The following is a 20,995-nucleotide window of genomic DNA, read 5'->3' as shown; positions in this document are numbered from 1 at the left end:
ATTGTAACCAACCATTTATAAATTTGATTTCATCTTTGTTATTCTTCTGATCATAAAATATAAGTAAATGAATAAATTCAAGATGAAGTTAAATGTGTCGATAGCAATTAAAGTAAATTGTATACTCACGCTTAATCAAGCCATTAAGAGCGATGCTGGGAATATTTATATTCCACTATGCATCAACAATTTACCCATATAAATTACCATCTTTCTTATACTCATTGTGTGGAATATAAATATTCCCAGCATCGCTCTTAATGGCTTGATTAAGCGTGAGTATACAATTTACTTTAATTGCTATCGACACATTTAACTTCATCTTTCATCACTAGATGTCTCTAGTAGCATACTCTGGTAATTATTTTTTCTATAATTGCCGAGTAGTCGGTGCGTTTTGGTTTAGTTTGAGTTTTCTTACAAGCTCTCTCTGATGACGGGAAGACCCAGAAACACGTGTTAGGGAGTGGTAAGAAACTCAAATTAAATCGAAACGCAACCATTTTCGAATAAATTCAAGGTCATACAATTCCCTGTCGTACACACTTGCTACAACATTAACACCGAGACAACAGTCACCAACTAAGTTATAGTAAATTCTTCCGCATATAATGACTATTAAATGATACGGGATGCTGTTAATTACATACTAGAGTTGCCGGTAGCTTATGCTACGATCTGTTTATATAGTTCATGAGGTGAATATGTATGTTTACACATTGTTAAAATCATAATTTGGGAGTGCTCCTCGCAACATTCATATATTTGTTTGTTTATTCCTATTCACCTGTTATTTGTTATTCTATTTACCTGATCAATAGTTAAATGGCTTTCATCTTAACCCAGTGTTCCCAAACGTAAAAAAATAAAATCGGTAGAATTTTTTTAAAAAATCGGTAGATTGTGGAGTAAAATCGGTAGATCCTTCAAAATATAATATTTTGTTTAAATTTCATGTTTTGCAATTCGTTTATTTAAGAAAAAAATAAAATATGTTTATTCATTTAAATCTAATAAAATAAAAAAAATGAGAACCGAGATACTGTACATAAAACGAGAACATTGCGACTAGGAATCGAATACTTATCCGAGAACCGAAAACTCGAGTATAAAACCCTTTTACAAGGAAAACAACAAACAGACTACCGAGTTTTTTCGTGTGAGGTGCACTCGGAAGCTTAGATTAACTATGCGTTGTTCCGGTTTTAAGTCTCCTAACTTGACAAATTCCCAGAACCAAACAGTCGGGATCACAATGGATTTGGATTCATTTATTGTATTATTAGCTTTTATGGCATCATGTACTTTGTAAAGTACCGCTTAGGTATCATTTAAGAATAAATTTTGGAATGTTTTCACACGGTTTCGTGAATACACAAAAATGCTCAATGAAAATTACACGTATCCCAAGAAAAATTGTTTTGTCTCTTACATATTTCTTCTCAAATTTAAGAATAAGTAAAAATTTCTATCTGAATATAAAAGTCGGTAGAATTTAAGTCTTTGTCGGTAGATCGGTAGAAAAACGTCGAAATCGGTAGATCTACCGATTTATCGGTAGGTTTGGGAACACTGTCTTAACCCAAACTGATGATTAGGGATTATATGTTTCCTCTATAATCGTTAGTAGATAGTCTGATGTACCATATCCATTGCGGAAGCCAGTTTATTCTACCTATTGGTAATTATTCATTTTTGTGAGTCAACAGTTGTTAATTCTCATAAACACTTTGTACATTTTACTGAGCAACTAATATAGGTCTATATTTCGTTATGCCACGTTTGTCCCCTTTATTGTTTCTCTCGTTCCAGGGTGCGCAAGGGTTTGAAGAAGTCTTCAACTATCTTTGTTATTTTATATTTGTTCTCTTCCTTGTTATTGGTGTCTTTAATTTTGAAAACCTTCTGAACTCTGAACACTCATGTGCACGGGATATTTCCAAGCAATATCTGTGCTAGATGAAAAATTAGAACATATTCTATTTTTCATGCTATTTTGATGAAATTTATCGTCAAAATTACCAATGCCAATACTTCTTCGTCCATTTGATGACTTATCTCGTACTATCCTATCATCTGCCATTCTACTAATGTGTTTGTTCCACTCCTGTTTCCGTTTTGTCACCTATCCATATATGTCTTCTATATTGCATGCTCTTCTTATGTTTTCTCTTATCTCCCTATCCAACAGACTTTTCCCTGATATTCATCGGAGTATTTTCATCTCTGTTGTTTCTAGTAGTCGTCTCGTTTTAGATGTGTCACGTCTTGTCTCCGCCGTGTATGTCAATATAGGTGTGATTGCTGCTTTATAGATTCTTGTTTTTGTGTCTTGTCTTAGGTGTTTGTTCTTCCAGATAGTGTCATTAAGAGATCCCGTTGCTTTACTTGCTTTTAAGCTTTGTTGTCGTACTTCTTCAACATCTCCGTAACTAGTTATATCTATTCCCAGATATTTAATATTGCTTCCTGCTTTATTATTTTCCCATCAATTTTGATTTTACATCGTAGTGGGTATTTAGATGTCATACATTTGGTTTTTCTGCTATTATCATATTGTATTTCTTAGCTGTTGTATTGAGGATGTGGGTTAATCTTTGGAGCTCGTCGATTAATGGTCGTCTGCATAACATAATATTTGGATTTCTTTGTTTCCCATTATGTAACCATGACCTTTACGTACTGCTAGTATTATTTTGTCCATTATTATATTAAAGAGAAGTGGGCTTAACGAGTCACCCTGTCTGACTCCGGTTTGTACTGATATACACTGTGTTAGTTTTCCATTTATCTTTGCCTGTATTCGATTATGGAAGTAGTTCATTTTAATTCCTTTCTAATTGTTTTATTTAGTTTGACATATTCTTGAGTACGGCGTTTGTTTTCCGTTAGTACTTTCTTCTTTCCTTCATTGTCTGCTTGGTTTCGTTGTTTATTTTATCTTTTTAGCTCTTGTTTTCTTTGCTTCCTGTAGTCCAGCTACAAGGTTTTTATTTACTTGTAACGATGTGCTGAACGTTCAACAGTTCGAACCGTGGGAGTGTCGATAATCACGCACCCATTTCCACGACGAGACGGGGTTCGGAGCGGCTATTTAAGGCGAGCGATTGGCGGAATTAAATAAGTCTGGTGGCTAACGCTCTAGGCTCCCTGGCTCGCTAGTGTATTGAATCTGCGAGCCAACCCGGACAGAGAGACTTCCGTAGTGAGGATTATACTCTGTCCTTAATCAAGCAGAACCCGTGGGTCTCGTGCATTCAACGTTACCGTCAACTCTGACTCAGAGTATAGCGTGGATCTACACAACCGAATATTTCGATTGCGAGGGCGTTTGGCGCTTCCGCTGGATTGAGGTGGAAGCTAGTATAAGTCTGCGTGCGATTGAATTCGCGTATTCCATTTTTTTGTTAGTAATAATAATTTTTCTTTTACAGGCGTCCGCCGGGGAATTCACTCTCGCGGGATCCAGACGGGGACATAGAATACATTTTATTTTTGTATATACGTTGAAACTAATAGATTTATTTTTATTTCAACCTGTGTTTTACCGAGTCTGTCGCTTCGAAAGAGCTACCCGTTACAGACTTGGTCAGTTTGGTCCTAATTAGACACAGAATATCGTGGACTGAAAAAGTAACTAATATAGAGGTGTTACAAAGAATGAAGAAAGAATGTGAAGTCATAAAAACTGTTAAAATTAGAAAGATTCAATATCTGGGTCATATAATGAGGGGCGAGAAGTACGTATTACTTAGATTAATTATGCAAGGGAAGAGAAACCCAGGACGACGCAAAATATCCTGGCTAAGAAATTGGAGAGAGTGGTTCGGTTGCAGCTCATTAGAATTATTCAGAAGCGCAGCCAATAAAATTAAAATAGCGATGATGATTTCCAACCTCCGATAGAAGGAACCTGAAGAAGAAGAAGGACACTTCGGTCATCTCGGTAGCCTCACCTGAATCTAAGGCCCTGTTAATATCGTTTATTCAAATTTATGTAAAGGATGTAAGCCGCTTTTATCAGAACTAGTGTTCGATATGATGCCAAAACTATTTTCCACAATGTCGTTACACTATCTATGTATACGACTATCAACTGATCCAGATTCAGTGGCACTCATGTGCACACAGAGAACATAAACATAAACTGAACAACCATTTTTCAATTTGAGTTGTAAACAGTCGTCTAGTGTGCGAAAGACCTAAAATGTAAATGGTGTTTGAAGAAATAAATAGAACTTGAAATAGACCTTATTTTATTTATAAAATAAATAACAGTGAAGTATATACAAACTTAAGATATATTTAAGAGTCCGAAAATGTGCAGCTTAAGGCAAAATTTATTCGTTATTGGCACCATTCTTCCCCCTTATTCTAAGACTCTTCTACAGTCCTTGATCAAATGTTTCAGCTCTTTCGAAATTTATACCGTTAAAACTAACAACATTGACTATTTCGTATCACAATCCTTATTTACGTACCGTTTGTATAAACCGAATAAAAAAGTTTGTTCTGAACAAAATGATCTCGAACGTTAAAAACAAAACACCCAAATAAGTACAACGAAATTTAAATTAGACATTTATAATAAAGTAAATTAAAAATATCGTTTGTATAAAACTATCCCTTTTTATTTCTTTCCCAAAATTTTGATGTTAACGATCAATATTGATCTTTGAATTTCAATAAATGTCATCTTTCAATTGTCATATTACTTGTTATAAACTCTGGTGATCATAGTCTAACGGATTGTTCTGAAGCTATTACCATGTAGCTCTTCTATTTCTATTAATTATTATATTGGTTGTTCTTCGTCTTGCAAATAAGTTATCGAAGGCGATTCCGTTTAAATACAGACCCCTTCTTTCAGAATAGAGTTGATCCGGTGATTCTCGAATGCCCCTAGTAACTGGACCGTCGAAGTTAGTAGTGTTATGTTCTGCCAAGCATGTATTATTCGGATAATATTTGATGGTGTGTTGTAAAGGCAGATTTTTCGAGAGAGAATTTAAACATTTTGTAGTTCCAATGTACCTGAACCACAACTACAGAAAAATCAAAAAATTACAGGAGTGAACAATGGTTCTTTTGAATCGTTGGCCCTCTTTTACAGTCTTCTAAAGAACTGCATATAAACATGAAGTGTATAAGTTGTTTTGTTCACTTTTTGCCTTGTTTAGCTGCACATTTATCTAATTTTATTATAGGTGCGCTAAATTATGTCGTTGAGTGCCATTCCCATTTATTTTTATTTCTAATGTGGCCTCTTTCTTATTACGATCTCTTTTGTCAGTATACTCGAAATCTGTTCGAGGAAATCATCATGAAATGTTCAGCTGCATCACTAGGCACGCCATCTTTCTTAAGTATTTCAAAATGTCAGTCGCAGTAAAAGTTACACCTTTTTTTAATGACCCGATTTTTAATAGTATTTTTGTACGTTCTTGGTTGACTACAAACATTGTATGCGCATTCTCGTCCTCGATAAAATAAGGACAGAATATTCCATAAGACACCCGTAATACAGTGAAGAGACTTATGTACAACGAAAATCTATACTTTTTATATTTATGACACCTTCACATTTTAACCTCAAAATATGTTAAAATAAATATTCTTACAGCACCTCATTGACAGATGACATTTATCATGAAAGATTTACCAATAAAGCAAAATAACGAAAAAGAAAAAAATAACAGAAATATTCTAATCATCGTCCAGTAACTCGACAGATTTTTTATTTTTTGTATAGCCTTACTTTACGTATATAAAATATAGTTGTATGCTGTACACATTTGTTAATCAACTCACTGCAGAATGAGTCGGTCACTCTAGAATAAAATGTTAATTATCGGAGATGTAGTTAAAATTATCTATGTAAATTACTGGAAAAATTAGGTCAAATATTATGTTAATGTGGGGTTAAACCACAATAATTGTAATAAAAATTATTACATTGAAATTGATTTCAAAATTTTTTTTTAAAAATTATTAAAAAAATGAGGTTAATACACCTGTTTATGTTTATTAGTTTGGTGCTGTTTTGACCAAATTTGACAGGCGACTCGACCGGCCTAGATCTTGCAGGCAGACAGCCATGTTTTGAGTTAAACCTTGGAGTTGATATCAAATTTTGATTTGTTTTGTGGTTGTGTATTTATGAATTATGTATGTATAGATGATGTTTCTCTGACCTATTAATCCATTAATGTTGGTACATTCTGCTGATGTGTTTGCTACTTTTCTTCGTTGAATAAGATGAGAGCTGCTTCTTTGATTTTTCTCTTTTTCATGATTATTGATGCCTCTTTCCAATCTACTCTACGCTCATTGTCCGAGTAATGTTTGCATATCTGTGATTTGTCGAAGTCTCTGTTTTTGATGTATGTTTCATGATCGTTTATTCTGACACTTAGTGGTCTTGCAGTTTCTCCGACGTACAAATATTCACAGGATATTTTATAGACCCAGTTATTTGATATCCCTTATGTGTTGTTAGGTTTGGTTTTGCACATAATGGATCTCACTGTATTGGTCGTTTCGAATGTTGTTATTTTATTTATATGCTATCCTTTTTAGTTTTTCTGATAAGTTCTTTACATATGGTATTGTCACCTTTAAATACCTTCTTGTAGGCGTTTCTGAATTCCTTAGGGTGTTTTCTTTCTTCAGTCTTGTAACAACGAATTTTTATTGGCCGTGAATATTATAGAATAGGTTACCAGCAGTTCGTATGTCGTCCCGAAAATACACAAATCTTGTCAATTTCGCTGAATTAATAAGCGACCGAATTCAGTGGCAGATCTACACATTAGACATAAAAAAGACAAACCCAAACGATAAAAAAAACATAAATAATAGGTTTTCTTTACTTTTGGACCTTGTTTGGAGGGTATTTTCCATTTCCATCCCCATGTATCTGCTCCTGACAGAGTTACAAAAAGTCACTAGATTTGTACGACTACCAGAATAGGGAAATCAATGTGTTAGAAAGAGTAGTACCTTTTAGGTAAGTAAGAGTGAGAACGATTGATGTTGACGTCACGAGCCCCGCCCCAATATGGGAGCCGGCAGTAATTCGCCATTTTTAAATTAATTTAAAAATTATTTTTGTATTTCAACTACTATCCGATAGTCGGTGCCAGTAATTCGCCATTATGACTTAAAATATCTGCAAACGTCTATGCCATATAACTATCATGTTTTATGTCACACGTTACAAAACGGCTGCAGATATATTAAGTCATAACGGCGAATTACTAGCGCCGACTAGTGGATAATAGTTGAACTACAAAAATAATTTAAAAATGGCGAATTACTGGCGGCGGCCATATTGAGACGTCAAAATATGTCATTCTCACTCTTATTTATCTAAAAGGTACTTTTCCTCTCTCTAACACAATGATTTTAATATTCTGCTAGTCGTACAAACGTAGCTAATCTGCTAAAGTCATTAGTTACCAAATACGTAAGTTTACCAGAAATTATCAGTATGTTTTTTTATACAGAAAAGACATATTCATTCTTTCTAGTGCATAATGTATATTACACGCTCCGATCTATAAGAAATTTGTTTTAGGAAGATAGAGGTATGTATTTTAAACTATATTAACGGTATAACGGTATTTCAGAGACACAGTAGTATCAATTTTCTGTCATCCAAAGTAGATGGCGCTACGTAGTGCTTCATTCCGTTCAGTGGAAAGTTTACTTCAGAATATCGCTTTTCTGTCTTACATCTGGCACTGTCTGTTAAATCTCAATAAAGATGAACCATACCAACGCCTAGAAGAATGTGTTCTAGAAATGTAGGCTATTCTAGTGCAAAATAGTTCACTTGCCCTTGAAATGATCTCTTCCCGAGTAATTCTACATATTTATTTCAGCAGTACCGAACTGATAAGTCAGAAATGTGTGTTTACAGTTGCCTAATTCCTTTATGTCCTCTCAATAATATATCTTTTACTATTTAACGGGGGTCGAGTGCTTTTACTTTCAACGCTAAAAACCCAGAGTACATTTTATATCGACAACAGCGCTACATTACATAATCATTTAAGACAGCATACGATGCTATAACTGACATGACAAAACACCTTATTCCCTCGAGAGATGGAGAGCTGGTAAAACTGCTAGTACTACAAGCTCTTGCAAGAGAGTTCTTTATTAAAGCAAAACAATTATCATACCAAGATGTAGAAAAAAAGTGCTAAAAAGCTGTTGCAAGATGTACCTGTTGTATGGTATTTTCTTGACACGCCACTCTTGCATGGAATCTTTTAATTAAACGTTTAATTTTATTTTCCTTTTTTTTTTTAAAGCCCGTATTCAAGCAAAAATCTGTTCATTGCTACTTAGACTGGTCATATTTTTTAAAAACTTTCCACTGTAAATAGTATATTTATATGGGATTAAGGCACAATAAATTATACACAAAATTACATTTTATAATTGATTGTTTGACGTTTCTATTTTCACTCCGGAAATCGTTTTAAAAAATGTGAAATGGTATTATAACCAAAAGTTGTTTAGCGGTTATGTTTTTGAAACTGACGGGTGACTTATTTGGCCTCGATCTTGTAGGCAAATAGCCAGAGCTTTTAGTTGAAAAATTCTGAGGTTGGTATTTGTACCCTCAGGGTAATACCAAATTCTGATTATTTTGTGTTGTATATGCATTATCTATAACTGAAGATGATGTCTCAGACTTTCTATTAGATCGCTAATGTTGGTATATTCTTGTTGCTGATTTCTTCTTTTAGTATTGGCAACCTGGGTATCCTACATTCTGCTGATGGGTTTACTACACATTGTTCTTAATTAAGTAGAATGAGAGCTGCTTTATAAATTTGTCTTTTAAGCCTCTGTTTTTATGTATATTTTATGCTCATTTATCCTGACCATTATCCGTTTATTCTCCCACATAAACATTGTTGCATTCGCAGGGTATTTTGTAGATGCAGTTCTTTGATCTTTCTTGTGTGTTGTTAGGTTTGGTTTTGGACAGAATAGATCTCAGTGTATTCCCTTTTTGATGTTAACATTGTTGTTTGAGTGGTAATTTAAATATCTGTTGGTACGAGTTGCTTTCCTGTAAACTTTGGTTGCATATCCTGTCAATTATACGTCAAACAGACAATTATAAAATATAATTTTCATTACTATCAATTTGTGGCTTATTCCCATATAAACATAATATTTAACTTAGAAATGCCACAAGAAAGCAGTTTCAGAACCTTTTTCCAACCTAGTTATATTTCATTTGATATATTTAACCCCACTGTGACTTTTTTAGACGTTAAGTACAAATCCTGTGAAATCATTACGTAAGTACAAAATACTTTTGTGAAAATTCTATACCAGTTCTTATGTCATTAATATTAAACATATTCATTGCCTAGTGTCCCTGGTTCAATAATCGATGAGTATATACCCCAAACGTAAAGTGAAAGTACTACCATGTAAGTTCAAGTCATACAATTTACAATAACAGCAAAATCATTATCATTGCACGAGTTTTAATGGCATAATAAATAATTGATACCAACACGATGCCTATAACAATTTTAAGGTAATCACTGTCCTGAAAGGTAAGCACTACTGTAGAACAGATATCCAAATTGTATTCCGAAACTAACAATAACAATATTTTCCTTTTCGCTTCTTCATCTTTTACGAATATGACATTGAGACAACTATTGATGATAAAAATGGTCATATTCAAGCTGTAAACAATTTTTTGAGATAATTTCCCCTAAAATTGTGGTTTTAGTATATTTAAAAAATCCATTAATCGCAATAAAATAGTGTCTCTCGATTTAATAATAATTTCTATGATATTCAAATTGTTTCATATACTCACAATAAAAAATAGCATATAAAAATCATAATAGAGCTTTGTATAATATTCCAGTATTCTCACAAAACTTCCAGTAGTATTGCCTCTATGTTCAGATCACATTTACAATGTGATGAAAAGTAAATATGAACTAAAGGATCAAGACAGATGCTGTTTCAATGCTGCCAACTGAAACGATGACGTCATAACTACTGCGATCTCATGAAATGCAAAGTAAAGTAAGTATCCTGCTAATAAAACCTAATTAGTGGACCCAGTTTTCAAATACGGCAATAAATTAAATACAATGTGAAATAGAAATTTTTTTGCGTTTGGTGTAGACGTTCAAAATGAAAAATATATTGTAAAATTAACTACATCTTCAATAAAATTTACATTCATCAACATTTCAGTCGCGTTAGTCAGATCGAACTCTAAATCGGTATATCGAGATTGTGTTTTTCGATATACCGCCTTCTTGCGGTGGCGATCAGTTGTTCCTTGCGTTCTTGGAACGACCTGCTGCGTTCCGATGCAGATCTGGAAAAAGAAGAGGCGGCAGTGTTAAAGGACGTTTTACTGCCGGAAGTGGAAGCTCCTGTTACATTAGAACTAGGGGAAATAGACGAAGTTGAAGGTAGGCTAGTAGTAGTTGCTGAAGGTTGCTCGGGCGTGAAGAGTACGCGTCCTTCTAGGATGTTTGTTATTGTTATGTCTACATTTCTAGTTACATCTAAAAAATAATTGTTTATTATAAGTTATATATTTTTCGTATACACTCACAGGCCCGGAAAACGAAGCACTTGCATTTTTAAAATAAAAATTTAAAAATTATAATAACGTAAACACAAACGAAAAAAACTGTTTTAAGTAATTTCTAATAAAACGTAAGTGCTTATCCGAAAAAAAAATGCATAAAAAATTAGAAATAAAGAAATACACTATTCTTATCACTTTTAAAAGTACAAAGGTAGCTGTTGATATTCTATTGTTATTCTTTTGTTCTTGTTGATGTGAGTAAACTGTCAAGTCGAATCAAGTGCCAAACACAATTTGAAGTTGAATTGCGTTGATTTAATCTCAAGAATTATGGTTGTAAATCCCAAAACAGCGGCTGCTATTTTTGCGTTGCTTAAAGACGGAAGAAGTGAGCGATATGTTGCTTAAAAGTATAAAATATCCAATAGTACTGTACACCATATTTTTACACGTTTCTTGGCAACCGGAGCTTACACTAGACGACCTGGAACCGGTCCCCAACGAAAAACTGCCCGTGCCGATCGCGTCATCCTCTTACAAAGTTTACGAGATCGTCGTGCCACGGCTGTACAAATCCGAAATCAACATCAGTACGTCCGGAATACTAACGTAAGTGAACGAACAATTAGACGAAGGCTTGGAGAAGCAAATTTAAGCAGTTGCAACAGGCCTACAACTTCTCAGGGGCCATCGAGTTGCGCGGCTTCAGTTTGTCAGAAACTATGCTCATTTTAATGTAAATAATTGGAGGCATGTTTTATTTACCGATGAGTCCAGGTTTACCTTGCGGTCTCCAGATGGCCGTGAGAGTATGGCGAAGACCACATGAGCGTTTTGCAGAATACCTTCAGTCCTAGGGTAGGCTATCAAGGGGGCTCAATTATGGTGTGGGCTGGAATTTTTCTAGAGGGCACGTACAGAATTATACATCGTTCCGAGAGGCTCCACAACATATGCCAGGTACATTGATAAAATTCTCCAAGATTTTGTTGTGTCTTATGCTGGTTTTGTTGGAAAAGACTTTGTTCTGATGCACAATGCAAAACCTCACAGTGCGAGAATCACTCAACAGTTTTTAAATGAAGTTAACATTCCTGTCATGGATTGACCAGCATTGAGTCCAGACGCAAACACAATCAAACATCTTTGGTACATGCTTGGGCGAAGGACACGAAGTCGTATTCCTGCCCCTTTAAATCAGTCAAAAGAAGCCCTTTTAGAGGAATGGGAACTTATTCCTCATCAGGACATTTCTCATTTGAATTTAGGCATTCCAAGGAGAATTCAGGCAATAATTCAGGCATTTTGTAACAACATTTACTTACGTTTTTTTCCTTAATTTTTAAATTGTTATCTACGGAACAGTTCTATGTTTAACAGTTAAATCTTTATTAGAAATTACTTAAAACAGTTTGTTTCGTTTGTGTTCACGTTATTATAATAATAAAAGTTCGCGCCGGTGAGTGTATATTAAGGTAATTAGTAAATTTAATTTATAGAATTGAATTGAAAATTATTATTTATTTCATATAGGAAGTATATTTTTTTTCAATGTTCAGATAATTCGTAAAACAATATTATAAATCTCGAAGAAGAAAATACTGATGCTGCTATTAAATTTGATGAAATTAATTTAGAATTACATTATGAAAATTTGGGAAGTAATTTTCAACTTCAAGATGAAGATTTTGGTGAAATAATAAAAGATACATGAATAATTATCCGAAAATTCCAAAAAAAAACTTTCTTAATGAAATATATTCTAATTTTTAATTAAATTCTCTAAATTAAATCTATTAATATAAAATTATGGATACCGTTTTTATTGTTGTGAAGTTAATTTTTATTATTGTATCATAAAAAATTAATTTGTTTAAATACTTATACAGCTTTCAAATAAGAATATTTGTAGAGTGTTAAAACATTTGGTGAGTTTTTCTAAAAAAAACTACAACATAGCAAAAGAGGTGTAGTTTTATTTTGTTATAAATTAATTAGTTTAGTTATGAGTAAAATTATCAAAATAATAAATAAAGAAAATGTAAAAAACACACTATAAACATAATGAATGTGTAAATAAAACGCTTAAAAAAATTAAACAATTGCGTTTTTTGTTTATTCAGTTCCGCATTAATAAACAGACTTAAAAGATCTAAGATGTTCCTTTTTTGGAGTCTTTTGAAATCTTCGGATTTCTACTTTCGCGATTTATTATCAGATGGTGCTATAGCGTCCATATTGAAGCCATTTTATTGTTGCTTCTTTGGAACGAAAAGATTTGTTTTCACGTTCAGAGCTTCTGTACCAATCGCTCTGATGAGTCCTGGTAGGATGAAATACATATAAGCGAATATACAGAGGCACTTTACGTGAAATCAAATCTTAACTGTATTCCTTTTAATTTTTAATACTTACATAAATCACTATAAATAGCGGTAAGTGGAACATGAGGTAAAACTTCTTTTACTTGTTTACCCATCCTTTGCAGCTCAGGATTGAGAGTTCTAGGGCTAGCAAACCGGGTTTGCGGCCTTTGTGGAGGATCTGCCAATGTTCGTTTTTCCCATTCTGCTAAATCGTTTGAGGTATAATTGGTTACTTGTACCTAAAATGGGAAATATCACAATACATTAATCGAAAATTCGTTGAAAAATATAGAACAGGTACAAAAAAAAAACCACAACAATAAGGGGACAACGACAGGAGTCAAGAACATATTTAAAATTGGAAATATATCATATATTTATTCTCAATTTTTGATGCGTTTTGTGTAGTGTGCGTATTGAGGAAATGCCCTGATACTATGTAAAGTTGTATCATTGTAAAAATCGGTAAGATAGTTTCTATCAGATCTATCAGTATCTATCAGATGTCGCTATTGCGTCCATAACGAAGCCATTTTATTGTTGCTTCCTAAAAGACAGAGAAGATTATTTTTCACGTTAAGAACGGCTATGAATAACTGTTCTGATGAGACTTATTAAGTCGAAATATGTATCAACAGATACATAGACGCTTTGAACGTGAAATCAAATCTTTGCTGTCTTTTTCATTTTTTTTCATTGTATCATTGTCTTTACAAAGGGTATTAAATCGGAACGATTGCGACACTTTGATTGAGAACTTACCCACCGCACATGAGAATTTCTTTTAATAGAAAAATCTCATGTGGCGCTATGGTCGAATAACTGACAGTCCGACTTCTCGCTGACAAATCAAACCAAACGAAAGGAAATAAAATCTATATGATCATATTGTTACGTAAAACAATATGAGTCATATTAAAAAAACATGTAAACATCTTGTTTATTCACTTCTGTTTTAGATTTTACGAGAGCCTTCGATTAGCCGGCAGAAATTTACCTGAAATGATGAGTCATGGGCCACGACCAGTTGAAAAACTAGTTTTAGCTGTTGACCTGCTTCTAATTTATTCGATGGCGTTCCCGTTATGTTCGAGTCTGCTATAGGGAATTCCGGAACTAACGGAGGTTTATATAAAGGAAAAATTTTATATGGAGAGGTCAGTTAATTCTGAAGACCCGCGGCCGCGATATTTATTGTTACGCTCACCTAAATAAATTATGTGTATTATTCGTTTAAATAAATTGATATAAATTATTGTGCCTTTTAATGAATTAAGATAAGAACAAGACATTATAAATTAAATAGACATTGAAATAAATATCATAACAATATATTATCAAAAGCAGAAAATAAATTATATACAAATTTATATTACTAACGTATTTTTTTTAATCCAATTGACTACCTAAGTTTGACCTCACAATGGGCGGGACTTTCCAAACATTTCTAATTCCTGTGTATTTGTCCCATAAGAAGTTGGAAATATTGGTTTTCAAAAATTCTAAATTGTTTGAAGAGTAAATAAGGACTTTTGAGTATGAACATTCATTCTGTGCGTTTGGTATTATTTGTTGTTCGTAAATTTGTGAGGTAAGAATATCAAAGTATTAAGATATTTACTCTTAATATTCATATTTTAAGGTTATTTATTGTTTGGTTAAAATTTTAATTTTTTTTACTTTATTTCAAGGTATTTTGTTGTTGTTTTTGTAAGGGTTATTTCAAAATAAATCAATAAATCATTGAATTTATTTACGAAGTTGAAAAATATTTAAATTAATGTTTTATTCTGTTTTTGCCAGGGATTTTCGTTAAGATATGCGTTTTCTCGTAGTTTAAGTTGTAACATAACACTATGTGGAAACCTTTCTATCAAATTGCCATAATAAGCGTTTAAAAAAATGTTTTTTTAATGAAATAGTTTTTGAGTTTATTTCTTAGATCTGGGCATATAATGCCTATAGTTTAAGTAGTGAATAAGGACTTTAGTTGTAATATAACCTTCTGTGTAAACTTTTTTATCAAATTGCCATAGTGAGTGTTTAAAAAATGTTTTTTTAATGTTGTAATAGTTTTTGAGTTTATCTTTTAGATCTGGGCATATAATAAAGATATCCAGTATTACTGAATGTTTCAGTAATGACAACAAAACTAATATTAACTACTTAAACTACGAGAAAACGAATATATTTAGTCATTTACGGGATAAAATCACTAACACCTACAAATAATAAAACATTAATTAAATATTTTTCAATTTCGTAGATAAATTCAATGATTTATTGATTTATTTTGAAATAATCGTGATAAAAACAACAACAAAATACCTTGAAATACAGTAAAAAATAATTGGAGTTTTAATCAAACAATAGAGTAAATATCTTAATACTTTGATAATCTTACCTCACAAATTCATGAACAACTAATAATACCAATCGCACAGAATGAATGTTCATAACCAAAAGTCCTTTATTTATTTATTCTCCAAACAATTAAAAACACCAATATATCCAACTTTTTATGGGAGAAATACACAGGAATTAGAATGTTTGGAAAGGTTTTCTAAGCCCCGCTCATTGTGACGTCAGAGCTTAAGTAGTCCATTCATTTTGTGAATGAAACCTTCCAGTAAATATGCAGCCCTCGAATACATTAATTTAGTGAAATATCTCACTACCATAAAGACAGTTTTACATTATGCTATTTTCATGCTAGGCAAGAGCCATGCAAGACAGATCATGGAACTGCGCATGCTCACGGGCTATTTCCATGCAATTCCTGTGCTAGACGAAAAATTAGAACATGTTCTATTTTTCATGCTATTTTCTTGCAATTTATCGTTAAAATTCATGTTGCCAACATAACAATTTATAATAGATTACAGAATAAAACATAACCTTATCTCTATCTTTAGCGTATATCATAAATTGCACTACACACAATGGGAATAAATTGAGATATAGCTGATTCTGATACTCTAAAATTGTACATTAGAGATCGAAACGTTTCACCAGTTGCCAGATACCTTAAAGTTATAATTAATTTTGTCCTTGATGGAATGCACTGGCGAAAATTGGTATCTCTTTTCTGAATTAAGGGATTCATTTTTTCCAGGAGCTTAAGGAAAGTGGACTCGTTCATTTGAAGAAAGTTTTTAAAACTTTGAAGGTCTCTAGCATCCAAGAACTCTTGGGGTAACTTCAAATTTCCCAGTCCTGCATTCAACCAAGGTTTGACCCAGCATTTTCTAGGTTTTCTTTTTTTATTATTTTTCATGATTGTTGCTACAACAGCAATATTCAACAATAACAATGTTTTCTTTTCTTTGGTTGACATCCTTCACCCTTTTAATAACCATAAATAGTGTATATTTATTTTAGTACTTAATTATATTTATTTAAAATAAAATAACCTCAAATTGATAAATATTTTCTCTGTTGGCAACAATGAAAGTGGGATCTAAAATTGCACAGAAATATCTCTGATGTAAAAAGGTCAAGCTAGGCAAGAGATGTGCCATGCAAGACGGACTTGCATAGCATGAGACTTGCATAGCCTAGATGTAAAGCTGCCTTAAGGTGTTCTCACTTACCTTTAAAGATGTAGCCATATTCTGTCGCGCTATCTCTCCAAATTCATCGTCAGACATTGTGCTCTTTTCTAAGGGAGCCAAGAAAGTGAGTTTGTAATTAGTTATTGGTACAAAAAGAAAATATAACATGTCACTAACGAATGTTGATCCCACAGTCGTAACAGCAACGTCCAAAAATGGCCTCTCTATTCTAATACAGACAGGTTGAACCTTAAAATTACAAGAAAATGTATAATTTCAACGATTAATTAAAAAAATGTACGAGGAAAACACGATATACTAAGTTTTTAGCTAACCACACTGTGGCTCTTTAATTTAAACATCTTTGGATAACATAATGTAACAAGTGCGGACTAAAAAAAGTCACAGTACCGGAAGATATCGAACTTTCTACGTTCTACGTAGACACCAACTTGACAGGCATGGTAGGCAGCATACTCGAGATGTTTTCGGACATTATATTATTGAGTGTATAAAAGGACAGTTTTCGTCATTAATTAGTTAGTCTGTAAATATATTTGAAGAGGCAATTGTACAGGTTAATAAAAGTGGCAAATCGTGTATATAACACGAACCGGGCGTTTGGTTTAACATTACATTGGTGTCAGAAGTGGGAATCTTCTTTTATATAATTTATAAACTAAAAAAAAAATGGCGGCAGTAAATTTAATAGTATAAACATTGGATTTTAAAGTGAATTCAGGACTATAAAACATTTACAAACAATCGTTTGTAGACCATTGCCATGAAACAGTAGCATGAACGGGTTGAGGACCGGGATGAAGATTCTATCGGTCCCAAAAAGCTCCTTAAAGAACGATTGCAGGAAGCACTCATCGTCAATGGGGAAGACGCAAAAGCATTCAAATTCCAGAAAAAGCAATCAAAAGAAAAATCGATGAAACTTCTAAAAATACTGGTGAGAAATTCAACAAAGCTTCTGAAATGATCAAAGGAAATTATAAAAAAATGTTTCTAAAAAAAATCAGCGTGAGGTTTCTAAAATGATTGAAGAATCTTCTAAAACGATTGAAGAAAAATGGATAAAATGCAGAAAAATGTATGGCGACGGCAATTATAGGACAGACGAAAGAAAGGCTGTTTCCTTGACTGTCAGTTTTGCAATATAATAAGGCAGACATATTATGATCGACAGGTATCAAGAGAAAGTTTATCAAACCTTATTCAATCGACTGCAAAAACGCTATAGAGAGCAACTACGAATTAGAATTCAGTGTAAAAAGAATTTGCGGAATTGTAACAAACTTCTAACACTATTTTCATTTATGGATTCATTAATGGGTTGAGAATTAGAGTTATTAGAGAGAGAATTGAGAATTAGAAAATTAGAGAATGCTTTACTATCAGCAAGATCAAAACTATTAGATGGAAGAATAGTAAAATGATTGGAAACCACCAGTTAAACTTCATGAAGCCATTGAGTTCGAACCATAGGAGAAGAAGCCGACACAAAGATGAACATTTTCTAGCGGATTTCATAACTTGTACATTGATGGTTGTATCGATGAAAAGGATAGATCGGTTTTGATTTATACGGATGCAGCAAGAACCCTTGTACGATCAGAAATAAAGAGAAGTCAACTTATATTGTCATCAGCATCAGTTAATATGCTAGTATGTATAGTATGAGAATTCATAATGGGAATAGACCTATTAAACAAATTGGGGTTGGACTAAATGTTAAAAATGGGGTCCTCCTAAAGATTGAGGGCAAAGAGTTTCACTTTCATGAAGAAAAATATGTTGACCTCTTATTAACTGCTTGTGACGTAACTATGACCGTTTATAATGAGAAACATCTAGTGACAAGACTTGATGGATACTCTAGAGACCTAGAGAGTGAAGTCGATTTGTTCTGTCACTACGATTAACCAACCTTCGAAGAGAAAATAAGCAAAAGAGCGTATTGATATGGTCATTAGTAAATGTCAGTATCTTAACAATGAACAGAAACAAATAGTAAGGACTATCAGGTAGAATTTTAAGGATTTTTTGACACTGATAAAAAAAGAATAAGGGCAAAATAGGATAGGAACTCCTAAAATCAATACTGAAGATGCTTATCCCAATATACCACAACCGAGAAGACTTCCGTTTGGAAAAGAGATGAAACCGAAGAAATTATTAGTGGGCAAAAAGGGTCACTGAACTATCAAATAGTCCGTGGAAGTCATCTTGTAGTTAATCTTTGCAAAGAAATTAATGATTCCACACAATTTTTCGGTTACTAAATAAGGTACCAAAAAAAAATCATCCCTTGTCCACAACAGATGATACAATAAGTACACTTTGTGAGTCTCGTTGGTTTTCTAACCTTCACCTAAAAAGTGAATAGATACTGGCTAGTGGAATGGAGCCAGCTGATCGAGAGAAAATCACATTCTCAATAGAATCAGCTGTTTAGCAATTGGCGGTTATGCCTTTTGGTCGTAATGCTCCCGCTATATTTGAAAGTCTAATGAAAACATTTTAATGAGGGCTGACATGGTAGACATGTTTAGTTTATTTGGATGACATATTTGTGATTGGAAAATGATTCCAACAATCTGAGGGGAGTGTTCCAAGAATTACGTACAGCTAACTTAAAACTGAGCCCAAAGAAATGCCACATGTTTCGTAGAGAAGTTAGATACTTGGCCATATCGTATCTAATAATAATATGACAGATAATCCTGAGAAGATAGAAGCAAATCGAGAATGGTCAGTATCAAAAGATAAACATGAAAGTTTCCTCAGGTTGTGTACATATAACTGCAAATAGCTCATATCAATGCACCGATATTAAGTTAACCCAGACAAGATTCAAAATGAGCAAGGAAAAGTCAACGCTTACTTGAGCAAAATCAAAACCAGAAAGAAACTGTTGTGTTACAAGAAAAGATCTTGTAGGTGAAGTCTTGGGAATATTTTCATAAATATTTGTATGGCCAAAAGTTCAGTCTTCGATAAATCATACAACTCTGAAGTGGCTTTTAGAGTTTCATAACCCAGATCATAAATGGCAAGATGGCTAGAGCTACTAAAAAATATGATTATGAAATCGAGAACAGGATAGGAAAAATTGCTTCGTGCGACAAACCATACATTGTGATTCCAACGGTTCTAGATGGTTATTATTCGACTAAATTCTTGTATATATGAAACTATTACATCAAGTATTGTGTTATTTGTATCAGCCCTTAAGATAAAAATGATGTGTTTGGATGAAGTATTCGTTTAACATACTATATTGCACAATAATAGCTCCTAATAACAAATATAATGTAACAATTTCGTTACTTCTCGATCATAACAAACCTTGCTTCTTTCAGCACGCACAGAAAAATACCTCTAGTCAACAGATCGCCATAAAATGCAACAACGGTTTCACAAAACATTCTCCGTCCCTCAAATGATCTGGTTGCACCTGTATTTTAAATTAATGAAATGTTCCCAATAATGCAACTTCCTGGATTTTTATAAATTTTGTCAGAAGATAGCAAAATTGATCAGCAAGTTGTCCTGACCTAAGCCCAACTGAGAATAGAGCTTCAAAGTAACTACCTATTAACTTAGTAGCTAATAAGTGCCTCGGAATAGCTCCAAAATGTGTAATAATGATCTAGTTTTCCAAGTAAATAGACATTTTTTTAGCTGAAGGTAAACATCCTATCGTCAATAACGATGAAGTTTATTTTACATATTACTAATATATTATACTAACCTTATTGGCAAACTCAAATGGATATGTTTTGAACTTCAAAAGCGCTTTTCCGTTGGTGAGTTTTTCTTCTGGGGCAAAGTATAAAGGTGTCTTCTTTTCTACCATAAATTGTTTGATATTATTCTTAAAATTATCCAAATTTGTGATCGATCCAAAGCAATAAGTACTAAGCCCTAATACTTTCTCCAAAGTTGTTCTGCAGCTAGGCTAAAACATATTGGTATTGTAATTAATTTTCATTCTTCTAACACTAACACTAAAAACACAATTAATTTATAAGTAAAATTTATTTACTTAACCGTACAAATGTATAATATCGACTGACTATACAATTTAATTTATCTCTATAGAGGCACTTACCGCGATAGTAACAGACAACGAACATGATATGCAGTTGATGTTAAATAAAATAAACACCGTAGGAAAAATATATGCCTTGAAGATAAATGCTGGAAAAACTAAATGTATGGCAATACATACTTTTAAGAATACAACTGCAAGTAGATAATGCTGCAATCGATCAAGTGAAAACATTTAAATACTTGGGAATGATGATGAATGACCAATGGGATCCTCAACAAGAAATAAAATGCCGTACCAAACAAGCAAAAAAAGCTTTTATCAAATTTAAACCGCTACTATGTAACCGCACTCTTTCCTTCAATCTCCGCTACAGAATGGTTAAATGCTATGTATGGTCCATATTGTTATACGG

At 33.1% G+C, this 20,995-nt stretch overlaps 1 protein-coding gene across 1 annotated transcript in view; it reads right to left on the bottom strand.

The window, feature by feature from the left end:
* Positions 1 to 4,239: 4,239 nt before the first annotated feature.
* The window catches only part of LOC140434260 (lipid droplet-regulating VLDL assembly factor AUP1-like), a 27,856-nt gene continuing 11,100 nt past the window's right edge, over positions 4,240 to 20,995 (bottom strand). The window contains exons 3-6 of the mRNA XM_072522384.1: positions 20,281 to 20,487; positions 16,557 to 16,766; positions 13,013 to 13,202; positions 4,240 to 10,571 (exon numbers count right to left, since the gene is read on the bottom strand). Of these exons, the coding sequence (XP_072378485.1) occupies positions 10,273 to 10,571; positions 13,013 to 13,202; positions 16,557 to 16,766; positions 20,281 to 20,487 (906 nt within the window). The 3' untranslated portion in view covers positions 4,240 to 10,272. The remainder of the gene's footprint in view (positions 10,572 to 13,012; positions 13,203 to 16,556; positions 16,767 to 20,280; positions 20,488 to 20,995) is intronic.

This window comes from Diabrotica undecimpunctata, chromosome 2, assembly GCF_040954645.1.
Source record: "Diabrotica undecimpunctata isolate CICGRU chromosome 2, icDiaUnde3, whole genome shotgun sequence".
In the NCBI taxonomy this organism is placed as follows: domain Eukaryota; kingdom Metazoa; phylum Arthropoda; class Insecta; order Coleoptera; family Chrysomelidae; genus Diabrotica; species Diabrotica undecimpunctata.
This window is presented reverse-complemented; position numbering and strand designations above follow the sequence as displayed.